The following is a 14,626-nucleotide window of genomic DNA, read 5'->3' as shown; positions in this document are numbered from 1 at the left end:
GATGGAGGGATGAGTCAGAGGGGTGTTCCGCACTGGAGGTTGACTGTCAGTAATGAGCTTCCTCAGGTGTGGCAGGAGGGGAGGAAGGTGGATGCCAAAGGGAAGATGACTGGAGATCAGGAATGGGGGATTGATGTGTAGAGAAAGATTGAGAGGTTGAATCGCAGAAAGGTGAGGTAGAGGTCACTAGTCAAACATGCCACATTTACTATTAACTTAAAAAAGGCGTGTACGTGCAAGAGCGCACACACACAGATATACACTGGCCCTGCACTGACACAAGTTAATAGCCAGAACACGTTTCTCCAAACAAGCAGCTCCAAACCTGTACTAGCTCAGGGTGGATCAGAGTCTTCTGTATCTCTCTCACACACTATATACAGACTGTCTGAGAGGAATGGGGTGAATGTCAGTGAAACAGAAAGAAGCAGTTCAGATATCAGATTTTAACATTCAACACACTTGCCTGTGCAACACCCTTCAGGGGAAGGAAGGAAGGAAGGAAGGAAGGAAGGAAGGAAGGAAGGAAGATGGATGGATGGATGGATGGATGGATGGATGTCTTAGGAGGAACAGTACATATACTGCCCTGTTGACCTGGTACCTCACTCACTTTAGTCATTAGCCAAGTTTCCATCCAGTTTTTGCACTGTTTTGTTATCAACAAAGTGAATGTAAAAAAAACAAAAAAAAAGGTTTGCGAAATTTGCTGTCTCCAGCCTGTTTCAATCCAATTAGCCTTTTACCAATATTGCATAAGTTTTGTTTTATCACTAAAAATCTGTCTTTCAGCCGTTTCCTTACATAATTTCACATATATCGCAAATTATATCGTATCTGTCACATCTCAAATCTATGTCAAATGTAGAGAGTAATGAGACAATTAAAATTCGCCAGTTACTATTTTCATAAATAGGCTACTTTAATATTATTAAATTAGGAAATATTAGGAAATATCAGAAGATGTAGGTAAAGTGGAGCAGCTCATCTGACAAGACTCATAACTGCTTCTATGTCATGAAGCACAAGGGTTTGGACATAGGGCCGCTCATTTCATATTGTCTTGTATGCAAAATTTGAGTGTCTATTAAAAGATTGGCACAATGAAATATTTAGTATTTGCACATAGCATAAATCTTTAACGTACCCTTTAACATGCAATCAAACCAGTTGCGGTTTGACGTGGCTGAGAACGCTTATTCAGATCATTCAAAGCAAAACAGATATTTATTCTGATTTCAGAGTTCAACAACATAAATTCTTTTTTTTTTTTTTTTCCCCAGAGAAAGATGCAGCTGTTACCTAAACATTTTATTTGTGTATTTAAACTTTTTAAATGGTCTATGTTAGCTTAACTGATTCTTATTCTCACACTATAATTTTAAAATTCGGTCAGAGCTTTTTGGATTCATCCCACTTTATTTTCCAAATTTGTTTGAGATAAAATTATATTACATATTAATAAATTGTATTTATAAAATAATTTTATTTACAAGGGTCATGTTTGTGATTTTCATTTGTCATTTAGCCTATAGAACAGCTTCTGACCATTAAATAAAAAAAGACTCGCGATTTTGTATTTTTTTCAGATTCAGATTTTTTCAGGCCTAAAGGTTACATATTATTTGTGTATTTTACCTTTCTTTTTGTCAGCATTGGAAACACCAACAGCATTACTTTATTTGACAGACGCCCCATTTTTATTTCTTGATGAGCTGCAGAGATTTTCAAGACGCTATATTTTCCTCATCTCTTTGAAACAAAACTTTATTATTATTAAATTATATACATAATAAAAACATTTTTATTAACAAGAATCATGTTTTTTTTTCTTATTTCGTTATATAGACTATGTAGATCAATACTACTTTATATCAAGCAATATTCGGAAACAGATGCAGTTATTTTTCTGATGAACTTTTATTAGACTAGATTGAAAAGAATGTTTGGTATAGGCCTATTATCTTTAAATTGTGCGAAAAAACTGCCTATTCTGAAAAACTAAAATGCGTTAGAATAACTTCCCGGATTTAACTTGCTAACTCAAATGTCCAAGTTGCCACTAACTTCACATTTTAAAGGGGTGGTTCATTATGATTTCACTTTTTTAACTTTAGTTAGTGTGTAATGTTGCTGTTAGAGCATAAACAACATCTGCAAAGTTACGATGCTCAAAGTTCAAAGCAAAGGGAGATATTTTCTTTTAAAGAATTCTCTGTTTAAGGACTACAACAAACATCTGGTAGGGACTATAACGAGCGTCTTCCCGGGTTAGTGACATCACTAACCCTAAAATTTACATAAACCCTGCCCCCGAGAACACGCAACAAAGGGGGTGAGGCCATGTTATTGCAATACAGTTCTAACACATGCAATAGCATGTCATAAAAGCAAGATTCCAACATAAGTTATAACCGTAATTAAACTAAACTATACCTGTTCTATCTTCATGCAGCATATATTCTCTGACTCTGTAGGCAACTTACAACAGTTCCCACACAAGCAATTTATAGATTATCATTACGGAATATGCTAATCAATGACTTTAAGATATCCCACATCAGCAACATAAATTAAGCAACTAACCGTTCAGAAACGTCCTGTTGCATTCTACATGTTGTCTCTCCATCATTGTCCGACTTCGGTTTGAACATAAAAGGCTGAACAGTTTCTGACATTTTCAGTGAGTCTTCGTGAGGTAATCGGCACTGGTAACACAGTATGTGCTAACACGAGATCTTGAAACCCCGCCCTCTGCTTAGCAGCCGCAGCTCATTTGCATTTAAAGGGACACAAAAACGGAGTGTTTTTGCTCACCCTCAAAAAGTGACACATTTAACATGCTATAAAAAAATTATCTGTGGGGTATTTTGAGCTGAAACTTCACATACACACTCTAGGGACATCAGAGACCTATTTTACATCTTGTAAAAATGGCATTATACCACCCCTTTAAGTTGACTAAATGTAACTTGTAGGCTAATTCTGTCATGTGACACCACATTTACTTAAAGCCATTTTTCTTTACAAAAAGTGTTTCCAAACAATTTTTTGCGACATTTGAAGTATTGATACAGAATTTATACACTAAAGTTAAGCAGGATAAGATTGTGTTGACACTTTTATTGATAAATGTCATTGCCATCAGCTATATCGGTAAACATTTTGAAGCGTTAAACCTTCCTTTCACAAAAAATTCCTTGGTTGGAAACCTGGCTATTGATGTCTATCAAATGCATATGTTCATAATGGTGTCCATATCGAAACAAATCACAACATGTACTTTAAAAGCCTACAATGTTAATGCAAATACAACGTGAAGTGTGTGTATAAGTGGAGGCTGTTGTCTACACGCTCTAGTTCTCTTCCTCTGCTCTCATTCTCTGGAGAGAAGAACTTGCTAACACACAGCTGGGCCTGCAGAGTGTCCTGCCAGCCCTGTAATGCAGCTCAGGTGAGATTGTGATGGGGTTGGCCGGGGTCGAGCTGCATGCATCTTTATAAGCGCAGTAATGCAATGATAACTTCCCAGTTCCACATTAACATCAGCTGTTTCAGCACTGAGAGTCTGTTGTCTCTGCTTAAGAAAGGCGTCTTTCTACCGTCTGTCATATGACCAACCCTGGCCTCCAGGCTCCACTAAACATATACAGTGCATTAGGTCTCGGCTCAGTGAAAACAGAGTGAATGACTGAAAACTAGGCTAATGCTCGACCTGAACACACACCACTGCACACACGGCTGTGCCACACATTGACAGTTCACATGTGCGTGAGTTTGCATTCATCTGAGAGCATGTGCACACACGTGCATTTGTGGATGTTTGATCATCTGTGTGTTCACCCAGCAGGAGAGGTCAGTACAACAAATGAAACAATGTCAGTATATAAGCAGATTACGGCCCTCACCAGCCCCCCTGTGCAAGCAGGAGATGGCGCAGTCCGGCAGCTAAATGGCACCAACAATTTCACAACAACAAAACAACAATGACAGAAAAGCAACCGTGAACTACATTGGCCCTGCTCAATTGGAAGACAAATCAGCGTAGGCGGCACTTAAGAGTGCCAGGGAATATGCCTGCTTCAAATTCTCTCTCTCTATCATACACACACACACACACACACACACTATTTCAATCCTCAAACATCAGCGTGCCACACCAGACAATTAAAAACTAGCAACTAGTAATGTCCGATTCACAAACCTGCCACTCTTTTGAACAGACTCTCTTTAGTAATTCAGTTGAACTGACTCACAAAGCATTTGTAACTTATAATATATTAACATTAGAGAGCAGACTTTTTTATTATAAGGTCATTTAATCATATTACTATTGTTTTACATTAATAAGTGCAATTACTAATGATATTACATTAGCTTGATTGAGCTTGAATTGAGATGCAGATAAAATTACCTTTTTAACAGTAATATGCAAAAACATTTTTATAGGGAAAAATGTAAATATTCTAATCTTATTAAAACTACCATACTGAACTGACCGACAGCTTCAGTGATTATAAAAGGAGTGCTCTTTACTTGCTTTCTGTGTAATTCAGTCAATTTGAAGAAGTTTTTGTTTTTCATGAGACTTTTCCTACTTTTCCATATATTAGGGAGTCAATAAGCGCTCATCTGCCGACATCTAGTGGTAATTTCATGTCTTTTTTTATTTAAGTTTTGTTTGCCTAGTAGTGTTAGTTTTTCTTCATCTTTAAACTTTTAGTTTTTACAAATCATCACATTAAAAATGGGATAATATTTAGAGCTTTTAAGTTCTAGAAAAGGTGTGAAGCACCTTGAAAAGTCCTTGAAAATTGCTTGAATTTCACTCTCAAAAGTTTGCATGAACCCTGAAATGAATAATGTAAAAGCATTCGACAATTTCTGCCACAATACAATGGTTTCAGTAAGCGTTGCTACAATAAATCCATGGTGATTTGTGGACTGGGGAGCCTTAACTTGTTCGTTCATGGCACAGTGTTTCTCCTGGTTTCCACGTCAGCACTATTTGATCTGATATCTGTGGTTTAAAGCAGAGAATTCTGCGCTGAATTTGAATGCTTCCCACTAGATCTCACAGCAATGTTATTAATTTTGCTGCGAATTCAAACGCTTTCTCACTGGATCTCCAAGCGCTGTGTAGTAAGCAGTCTCACGTGATCGAGATCTGCGCGCGCTGCACTGGCTATTATTGCTCAGTGCTGATAAACGTTCCACGCTGCACAGCTCAAATCAATAGCGCTGTTTCGTTTCACTTTCCTTTCATTTGCTGTTTGATGTTTCTCATATGAAACAGAAATGGCAGCTCTTATCAGTTGTGCAATGTAGTGGTCCCACCAGTGCGACCTCTAAGAAAATGTTGTTGCACTGGCAGAAAGTTGCAGTCAAGTTGTTGTTTTTTATTTTTTTTTTATTTATTTATTTTTATTACCTCTATGTATTAGTATTGCAAAAGCAAGATGGCTGTTGTGGTTAAACCCAGTAAAATTAAAACAAATTGTGGTTTTGCAATACAAATATATAGAGGTCAAGCAACCTCCATTGGACCGCTTGAGATGAATTGACCACTCTGGATTGATTGTTTTACCTTTATGAGGATAATTGTTCTAACCATATAAAAACCACACAGCTACCATCCATTTACGTCACATGCTTCATTCTCACGACAAGTGAAAGGTCTTAGACAATAATCGGAAATCACAAATTTTACAATAAAAATGATATATAAAATGTCACATGGGGAGTTGGGGACTCAGTCTTAACACAAAAGATAATTTACAAAAAAATAACTGAATCAAAGAATTTGAACAGGTTCTGTGAAATTAACCATCCAAATTAATCAATTTGCTAAAATGAATCAGATTTCCTAATGATTCAAATAACTAAATACAGGTCAAGCTTAACTGGAAACACTTCAGGATTCATCAGGATTCTTCAGAAGTCATCACCTGGTTGGTTGAATTCTACAGAAAGTCCGGGAGGAGTGTGTCGCATTCTTTAATGGTCCGCTTGGAAACAAATGCTGTGACGCTAAAGCCCCTCGTGGAAGAAGAAAGCCGTCATGTTTACAACTGTGACAATGAGCGCTTACCAGGATCAACTACACGCTGTATTTTCAAAAGTATGTGAAGTCCGCGGCTCCATTGTTGCAGTAAACTTGCACAACATTCTTGAATGAATAATTTATTAGATGCACACCAGTCTGTTATTGTAGCGACATGGACTTAACACTTTCACGCCCCTAAACATGTCACAGAACAAAACGAATTGTGATTGGTTGCATTACATGTCAGTCAAACGTTCCAATTGGGCAGTCCTTGGCCAATGAAAGCTGCGATAGAGTCCAGACCTTCTGCCATCAGTCTGAACGTCTGGCTATGCAAGACTAGTTTCTCATAGAAAGCTATCATATGGCTTCAGAAGACTACAGAACAAAATGAAACACTTGGTACTTTTATGATGCTTATTTGTAATTTTTTGGAGCTTAAAAATATAAACAAATATTCAAGATAAAATTATAAGAACCAGAAAACTCATATTGTTTGAGCGCTAATCTGAATACTGACTGGCATACTGTACGTCCTCTCAGTGTCTATGATGATTACAGCCCTCAGTATAAATCTACTTTATATGCTAAAAAGCAGCGTGAATATTGTGCAAAAAATGTGTTCCACTGAAGAAAGAAAATCATTAGAGTGACATAACGGTGAACAAATGACGACAGAATTAGAATTTTCGATGAACTAACCCTTTAATAAGCACTAGTGTGGATTATTCATTGATTATGACTTTTTCATTTCATTCAGTGCAGTAATACGGTCACTCAGGGTGACACTGTCAGCCGTGTGGTATTATCGTGTGTCATCTAAAGAAAGGCTCTCGTCTAATTGGATGGAATAGAGGATTCAAACCGACATGATGATGCCGAAATTGGTACGAAGCCAACATTGATTTTCATTTATTGCGCTAATGGCTCATTTTGATTTAGGCCATAACTCTGACTCTCTTGGAGAGATGAGAGGAGATCTCGTTCGTCGAGGCCAGACGGGCCAAAAACAGCAGCATTAACATGATGAGAGGGGAGTTGATTGGACTGGCTGGTAATTGTGGCGTATTACGGTGTGTGTTTATGAGAAGTGTTGTTGATCTGTGAAGCGCAGAGGAGGTTACAGTCATGTAAACGTTCATGCTACTTATGATTACTGCCATCATCAATGTCATCATCATCTATATAAGCAGCTCAATGACACCTCAACACCTTTAGCATTTCAGGAACCATTGGGCGGCAGATGTGACTAGCTTATAACCATTTTCTAAGAGACTTCCTCTACAGGGCACTAGGTGGCTCAGAAAGCCAAATCTTCGATAGGGTTGTTATTTTTATCTCTAGATCTTTAATTTTTTAACACTTGTACAACTAAAAAGCGTAATTATTTAAATCTATTAAATGATATCAAAATCCCCATCATGTAATCACCAGTGCTGATAAAAGTACCAGGTGCCATGTGATTAATTTATACCTGAATTGTAGGTAAAATTACCATAATTACGAGATTCTGACTTGTAAAAGGCATTCATGTCCTCGTAGAAGTCGTAATTACAACTTTTCTGAGAGCTCTGACTTGTACCACCTGACTGCTGCAGATTCATTATGCCGTTGATAGTGTTGCCATAGAAATGCATAATTCCGAGGACGTGAACAGCTTCAAGTAGAATGTCACTGGTTCTCATCTCGTAATTACGGCAATTACGACATGTCGTGAACACAGCAAATGACATCAAGAATCTAATTTGAGACACTGGTACAACTAAAAAGCATAATTATTCAAATTTATTATTTTGAATGATTTCTCGCTGAAGAACAAATTAAAATTTCCCTATAAAATGATAAAAATCCACATCATGTTAACACTGATTGGTCAGTGTTGAGAAAAGTAACAGGTACCATGGGACATCACTTGAATTTAAACCTGAATAGTGACATAGAGGAACTTTAATAGCCACTGTTATAGTGAAAGCAGATCAGCCAGAAGCATTGTGGGTAAAAGGAAGAGGCTAACGCTCCTCTTACCTTAGTGTGAAGTTTCGACAGCTGTTTTTCATCCAGGTGGGTCTGTGTGTACACTCGTCTCTTGTAGCGAAACTGCCAAAGCAAAAACCACAGCAATGATTAGCTGTAGAGCACTATTAATACCACAATCTTAGTCCTCGCTAACATTGTTCAGTGATGGTCATGTTTGCTGAAAGTGTTAAGTGGAGGGAAACAGACTGTGTTTGAGTGTGAACTGCTGTAATCATAACTGTGAGCTTCTAAAACATCTGCACGTCTATATTACTGCTGCACTCAGGATCACAGCCCTCTAACAGAAAACCTGCTGTGAATCAACAAACTGCATATTCAGGCAAAACATGCTGAAAACAAGCAGAGGAACAAGACAGGTTATAATCCAAATGAACAAATTCAAGGAAATCAATCAGAGAAAAGAAAGCGTAAAGTTCATGCAAAAATGGTCAAAATTTTTAAGATTATGATGAAGGTCACTATTGTTTATCCATTATAAAAAGAACACAATGTTAAAATTAAAACAACAAATCCTACAGTCAGACTAGTAGAAATTATATAATTATATACAATTATCTAAAATAATTTAACAATATTTTTCTTACAATAACGTAAATAATGTAGAAATAATACAGGCTCTTTCAATTTGATATCTGAAAGAAAATCTACTGTTTTTTTACTTAAATGTTTCTAGTAAACCACACACTTTAAAAGCATGGCTTAATTCAGTGCTACATTGTTTGAGTAAAATTTACAAACAAAGAGTGAGTAAAACGTACTTGGAACAGAGTATTGCAAAGTAAACTTCAAATAAGTAAGTAGAAATTACTCAACAAACTCGGTAACACTTTACAATAAGGTTCATTTGTTAAAGGATTAGTTCACTTCTGAATGAAAATCTCCTGATAATTTACTCGCCCCCATGTCATCCAAGATGTTCGTGTCTTTCTTTCTTCAGTCGAAAAGAAATTAAGGTTTTTGATGAAAACATTCCAGGATTATTCTCCTTATAGTGGACTTCAATGGTCTCCAAACAGTTGAAGGTCAAAATTATAGTTTCAGTGCAGCTTCAAAGGGCTTTAAATGATACCAGACGAGCAATAAGAGTCTTATCTAGCGAAACAGTCTGTCATTTTCTTAAAAAAAAAATAAAAATACAACTGTATATGCTTTATAAACACAAATGATCGCCTTGCAAGTGCTTCCACCATTCCGCTTTCCGTATTCTTCAAAAAGCTTACGCTTTTTGAAGAAAGTCCTAAAAAGTCCTACGCCTTCCCTATTCTACTTACGGAAAAAACGGAACTGGCACCGCGTTCGTTCCGTAAGTTGAATAGGGAAGGTGTAGGACATACAGCGTAAGCTTTTTGAAGAATACGGAAAGCGGAAGCACTTGATCATTTGTGTTTATAAAGCATATACATTTGTATTTTTTTTAGAAAATGACCAATCGTTTCGCTAGATAAGACCCTTATTCCTCGTCTGGCATCGTTTAAAGCCCTTTGAAGCTGAACTGAAACTGTAATTTTGACCTTCAACCATTTGGAGACCATTGAAGTCCACTATAAGGAGAATAATCCTGGAATGTTTTCATCAAAAACCTTAATTTCTTTTTGACTGAAGAAAGAAAGACATGAACATCTTAGATGACATGAGGGTGAGTAAATTATCAGGAAAATTTTATGTGAAAGTGGACTAATCCTTTAACATTAGTTAATTTATTAACTAACATGAACTAACCATGAGCAATACATTTGTTACTGTATTTGTTAATCACTGTTAACCCGAATGACGCACGAGAACAAACCTCTTCCGGAGGTAACCAATGCGTAACCAATGAGGTTCATTCTCATGTGTTTCGCAGCAAGTTTTTTTTTGCGCATCATTCAGGTTTGGTTGAGCTTCTGTTTATATTCACTGATCAAAGTTTATATGTGAGTAAAAGCCTAAATTCAATCTGTTCATCATAAAAAGCGATTAAGTCTCTTCAGAAAATTTGGACTAAACCGCTCAATTCATATGGGTTAGTTTTCTGATCTCATTATGAACTTTTTGAAGCATCAAAATTGCAATTGCGGAGGCTGTCTATGGAAGGACAGAAAACTCTCAGATTTCATCAAAAAGATCTTTATTTGCGTTCCGAAGATGAACGAAGGTCTTACCCTCATGTCGTTCCAAACCCGTGAGTAATTAATGACAGAATTTTCATTTTTGGGTAAACTAACCCTTTAAACTCACATCAATGGTTGAGCCAAAGTTCACATATCTGCTAGAGCAAAGTCCCACTATGCCACTTTTATATTCTTCACTTTTATATTCTTCAAGTCAACTTACAAATGTTGTACTTACAACTGTCTCTGCATCATAAACTTTGAAGAAAGTATTTAGTATTTTCAAAATCATCAAAACAATTACACACTTCGCTCTTAAAGGGATAGTTCACCCAAAAATGTATGTGTTTGTCACTCTTTTCCATGCAATTGCAATGGATGGAGACCAGAGTTTTCAGGACGTCAAGGTTGTAAAGGCACCATAGTAGTAGACCATAAAGTTTTTATGCTATATTTCCATAATTTCTGAAGTCATGTTCTAACTGTGAGGACCAAATTGCAAGTCATTATTCACTGGTTGTACTCACACACTGATTTAAAAAAAAAAAAAATTAAAAGTTAAGATCAATAGAGAATTTTACAAAAAAAATGTATTCGGTCTTTATACTTCAAAATTTCACATTAAATTCAATGTGTTCAAATTTTTTCAGTGCATAAATGTGCTGAGGAAAGCTGGGCGAACGTCTAGATTTCAGTGAATGATGACATACATTTCAGTCTGTAGGTTTGAGGGTTAGTAAAAAAAAAAATTTTTAATTTTTGTGTGATCTATCCATTTAAATACCAAGATAACTGATAGAAAACAATACTCTTGGGTTATGAGGTGAGGGGGGGAAAAAAACAGCATTTCAACCATGACAACAAAAGCAAAGTTTAAGAAACTCAGAGGCAGACTAGAAACTCAAAGTAATGTATCGCTGTCAAACTCAAGGCCATTAACAAACGCCTCAGGAACAACCAAGTCAAAATGTCATGATCAAACAGAAAACATGTTGAAAGCTCACAAACAACAAGAGTGAATAGATCTTACACGCTCAGAACTCACCACAGGATCCCGCTGCTGTGCTACACATCTCTCTGGCTGTGGGCAGTAGCAGTACAAGCGAGCCGACACTACAATTCTCAGCACTACCCAAAATTCCTCTGTCCTGCACCTCAGCGCCATCAATCCTAAAGCACAACACCAACTACAACACCATAGTGCAAAACATCACTGCGAAACAGCCATGACTTTGAACTGCAGAAGCGAACGCTGCACACAAGCCCATGAAGAAGGCAGGGCGTCGCGAACACTCACAGCTCTAACGCTCTCCTCCATAAAGTTCTGACCATTCAGATATCCCCCCCTTTCAACCCTCAATCTATGAGTCTATCTAGCAAACCCACAAGGGCTCTGTTCACTAGGGGAGTTTGGGAGGCCAGCATGTGTCAGATCTATAGACCCGCTGGTGTGTCGATGGACCTTCTGCTGTGTAGTGATGGTGCCTGAACTACGGGGACGGGTCTGAGCCATATGCGTGTCAACGCTTAGCCAGGAGCAATAACAGCACAACAAACAACCGTGGACCGTTCACGTGCAGCGGGTGGCTTTGGGAAATGATGAAACAACCATACACACAAACACAACGCCTCTCCTTCTGGACACACATGGTATATCACTCACGTTTGACAGTTTTGCTTTTTACCAGACAACAGGTCTACAGTTATTGACAAAAGTATATCGGCAGTGACATAAATGTTGTGTTTCGCAAAGTTTGTTGCTTCAGTATTTGCATATTATTTTTTCTATGTTTCTATGGCATACTGGAAATAAATTTTAAAGGTTTTTTTGGCAAAAACAATCAATATAAGCAAAGAGTCAATATTTACATTGTTGACCCTTGTTCTTCATAACCTCTGCAATTCGCTCTGGCATGTTGGATATCAACTTCTGGGCCAAATCCTGACTGACAGCGATACACTTATTAGTGCTTGAAGCTGATCACAATTTGTGGGCTTCTGCTTGTCTATTTGCCTTTTAAGGATTGACCACAGGTTCTCTATGGGATTAAGATTCAGGGAATTGCCTGGCCACGGATCCAAAAATTTGAACACTCTGGAGTCGGCGGTATAGCCGGCGATACCACCAGAGACTAAAAATACTCTATCAATTTTGGACATATCAATTAAGAGTTATATACCATTATAATCTGTAAAATGTCTTCTTTTATTTGTGTACACTCAGAGTAAAAACAAAATGTTGTGCTTTTTGCAAAATAAAGAAAACTAACATGATGCGCGAGCCGCAGTCTCTCTCTGAATGAAGTTTGATACTCCCTCAGAAAATGAACTGTAACGTAGTGAATAACTAATGACACAAAAATGAGACATATGTCTAAAGAAACATTGAAATGTCAGGTCTTAAATCATGTAAGTCAAATCGAAAACAAATATTCTCTGTTTATGTAATCTGTATGAAAAGAGAGACATGTCAGATGTTGGCGGCTCAGCTCATTATCCACTAATGCGGCCACTCCCACGAAGAGGGCACGCTATTCAGACGCAAATTCAGAGGCGATCAATGCAGCCGAGTGAATGCCCACGTCAGCTCGGAAAAACGCATCAAGTTTAGTCCTTTTTATGTACTTTTCATCATTTTGAGATGTGGTGACGAATAATTCTAAAAGGATTTACCTCAGAGGAAGAGCTGGTTTCACTTTCATTTCGAGGATCAACTATCGAGCCGATGATTGTGAAAGGTAAGTTGTTTTTTATTCTTAAGTTCTTTATTCTAATCGCGATATAGTGTCTGTGAATATTAAACCGCAAAAAAACTGTTTAAATATGAATCCTGCAAGTTTTGTTTGTCTCAGTGTGAATTAATGGGGCAGATCGACGCGCAGTTTCGTTTACTACACATAACTTACATTAGTAAATTGCCATGGCTATTCCCAAACTATATTGCTATACTGAGATGAGTGAAATCGACTGAAATACGTAATAAATACTGAAATAAAATGTGTTAGCAATGTATTAAACTGCACATTAACATTTAGGCTCTATATATAATATATAAAATACCATAGAGGTAATATGAATGTTTAGACGCTTTGCATCACAGAAATACATTATTTTTTGAAGTATATTAAAATAGAAAAACATTATTTTAAATTGTAATGATATTTCACAGTATTGCGGGGGTTTTTTCTGTATTTTTGATCAAATAAATGCAGGCTTAAAGATCATGAGACTTCTTTCAAAAATATTATAAATAGTAATGTGTCCAATCTTTTGACTGGTACTGTAATTTTAAATTTATGCCTATACAATCATGTTTTCTGTTAAGAGTGGACATTATATTAACGTGATATGATCCTGTTATCAGCATGCTCACAGAGGGTTTTTTCTTTTATCTCACAGATTTAAGAATCATAGTGACTAGATACTGGCCCACACTGGACATTCTGAATGAATATAATGGTGAGATCACTGACGGGAAGCAGGAAAGGTTTTTTTTTTTTTTTCTCCAGTGCAGAAACACCAAACACCTTGGAATGCCAGGTAATTGATGTTCACTTATATTTTTGAACAGGATTTATTTCCAGGTAAAACTCTATATCAAAATGTGCCCTCATTTATTCAAAATGTGTCTCATTTATATTGTTAACTATATCCTGAATGAACTACCAAAAAAAAAAACTACTTTGTACTTGATTTTTTTAGTGTCCTCTCACATAGCCTACCTGACTAAAATGGCTCATTATGCGGGTCATTATGTGGGTCATTATGCGGGTCTTTGTCTTCTCAGGTGTGAATAACAGCATTATTCATTAAGATTCACACCTCCCGCATACTGTCTTTCTTGACAAAAAGTGTCTTACAAAATTTAAATCAATATATTGTTTTATATGAACGAGTAGGCAGGTTAATATTTACATCATTTTGAAGCAAAAATTCTATTCTACAACCTCAAATACCCAGAAGTCTTGTAAACACATATTTTGTATTTGTTTTGTGGCCATATTTCAGTGATTTAAGTTTTTTGTTTTTTCAATAACCACGCATAAAGGTTATTCTCTCAAAAATACAAACATGTACATACATGTTGCTCACATATTATGGTAGCCTAGTTCGTGCTGAATACAGTGTAATGACACTTTTGCCATTAATATGTTTGTAAGCAACTGAAAAAAGCACAAATGTCAGGGCATGTCAAAATTTCTCCAGGGCCCCAAAAATCCTCAGACCCCAGAGGGTTAATGTAATGATCTCAGAGCCACTTCATTATCACTCTTGCCTTGTGACATGGTGCTCCATCATGCTGGAAAATACATGGACCATTACTAAATTGCTCCTGGGTCATTGGGAGAAGTTGAGCTTGGCCATTTTGATGCAAAGCGATGATGGCTGCACGTCTTTTTTTGGAGGTAACCATTGCTAACACAAGAACACAGTGATTGGAAGCACTACTTCC

General features: G+C 36.9%; 1 protein-coding gene across 4 annotated transcripts in view; it reads right to left on the bottom strand.

The window, feature by feature from the left end:
* Window positions 1-14,626, bottom strand: part of shank3a (SH3 and multiple ankyrin repeat domains 3a) — a 323,981-nt gene that overhangs the window by 176,381 nt on the left and 132,974 nt on the right. For all 4 annotated transcript variants that reach the window (XR_007926184.1, XM_051870260.1, XM_051870263.1 and 1 more), the window contains exon 5: window positions 8,072-8,143. Coding sequence is in view for 3 of the 4 variants with exons in the window: in XM_051870260.1 (XP_051726220.1) it covers window positions 8,072-8,143 (72 nt within the window). In the remaining variant the exon portion in view is untranslated. The remainder of the gene's footprint in view (window positions 1-8,071; window positions 8,144-14,626) is intronic.

Source organism: Ctenopharyngodon idella, chromosome 18 (assembly GCF_019924925.1).
Source record: "Ctenopharyngodon idella isolate HZGC_01 chromosome 18, HZGC01, whole genome shotgun sequence".
Lineage (NCBI taxonomy): Eukaryota > Metazoa > Chordata > Actinopteri > Cypriniformes > Xenocyprididae > Ctenopharyngodon > Ctenopharyngodon idella.
This window is presented reverse-complemented; position numbering and strand designations above follow the sequence as displayed.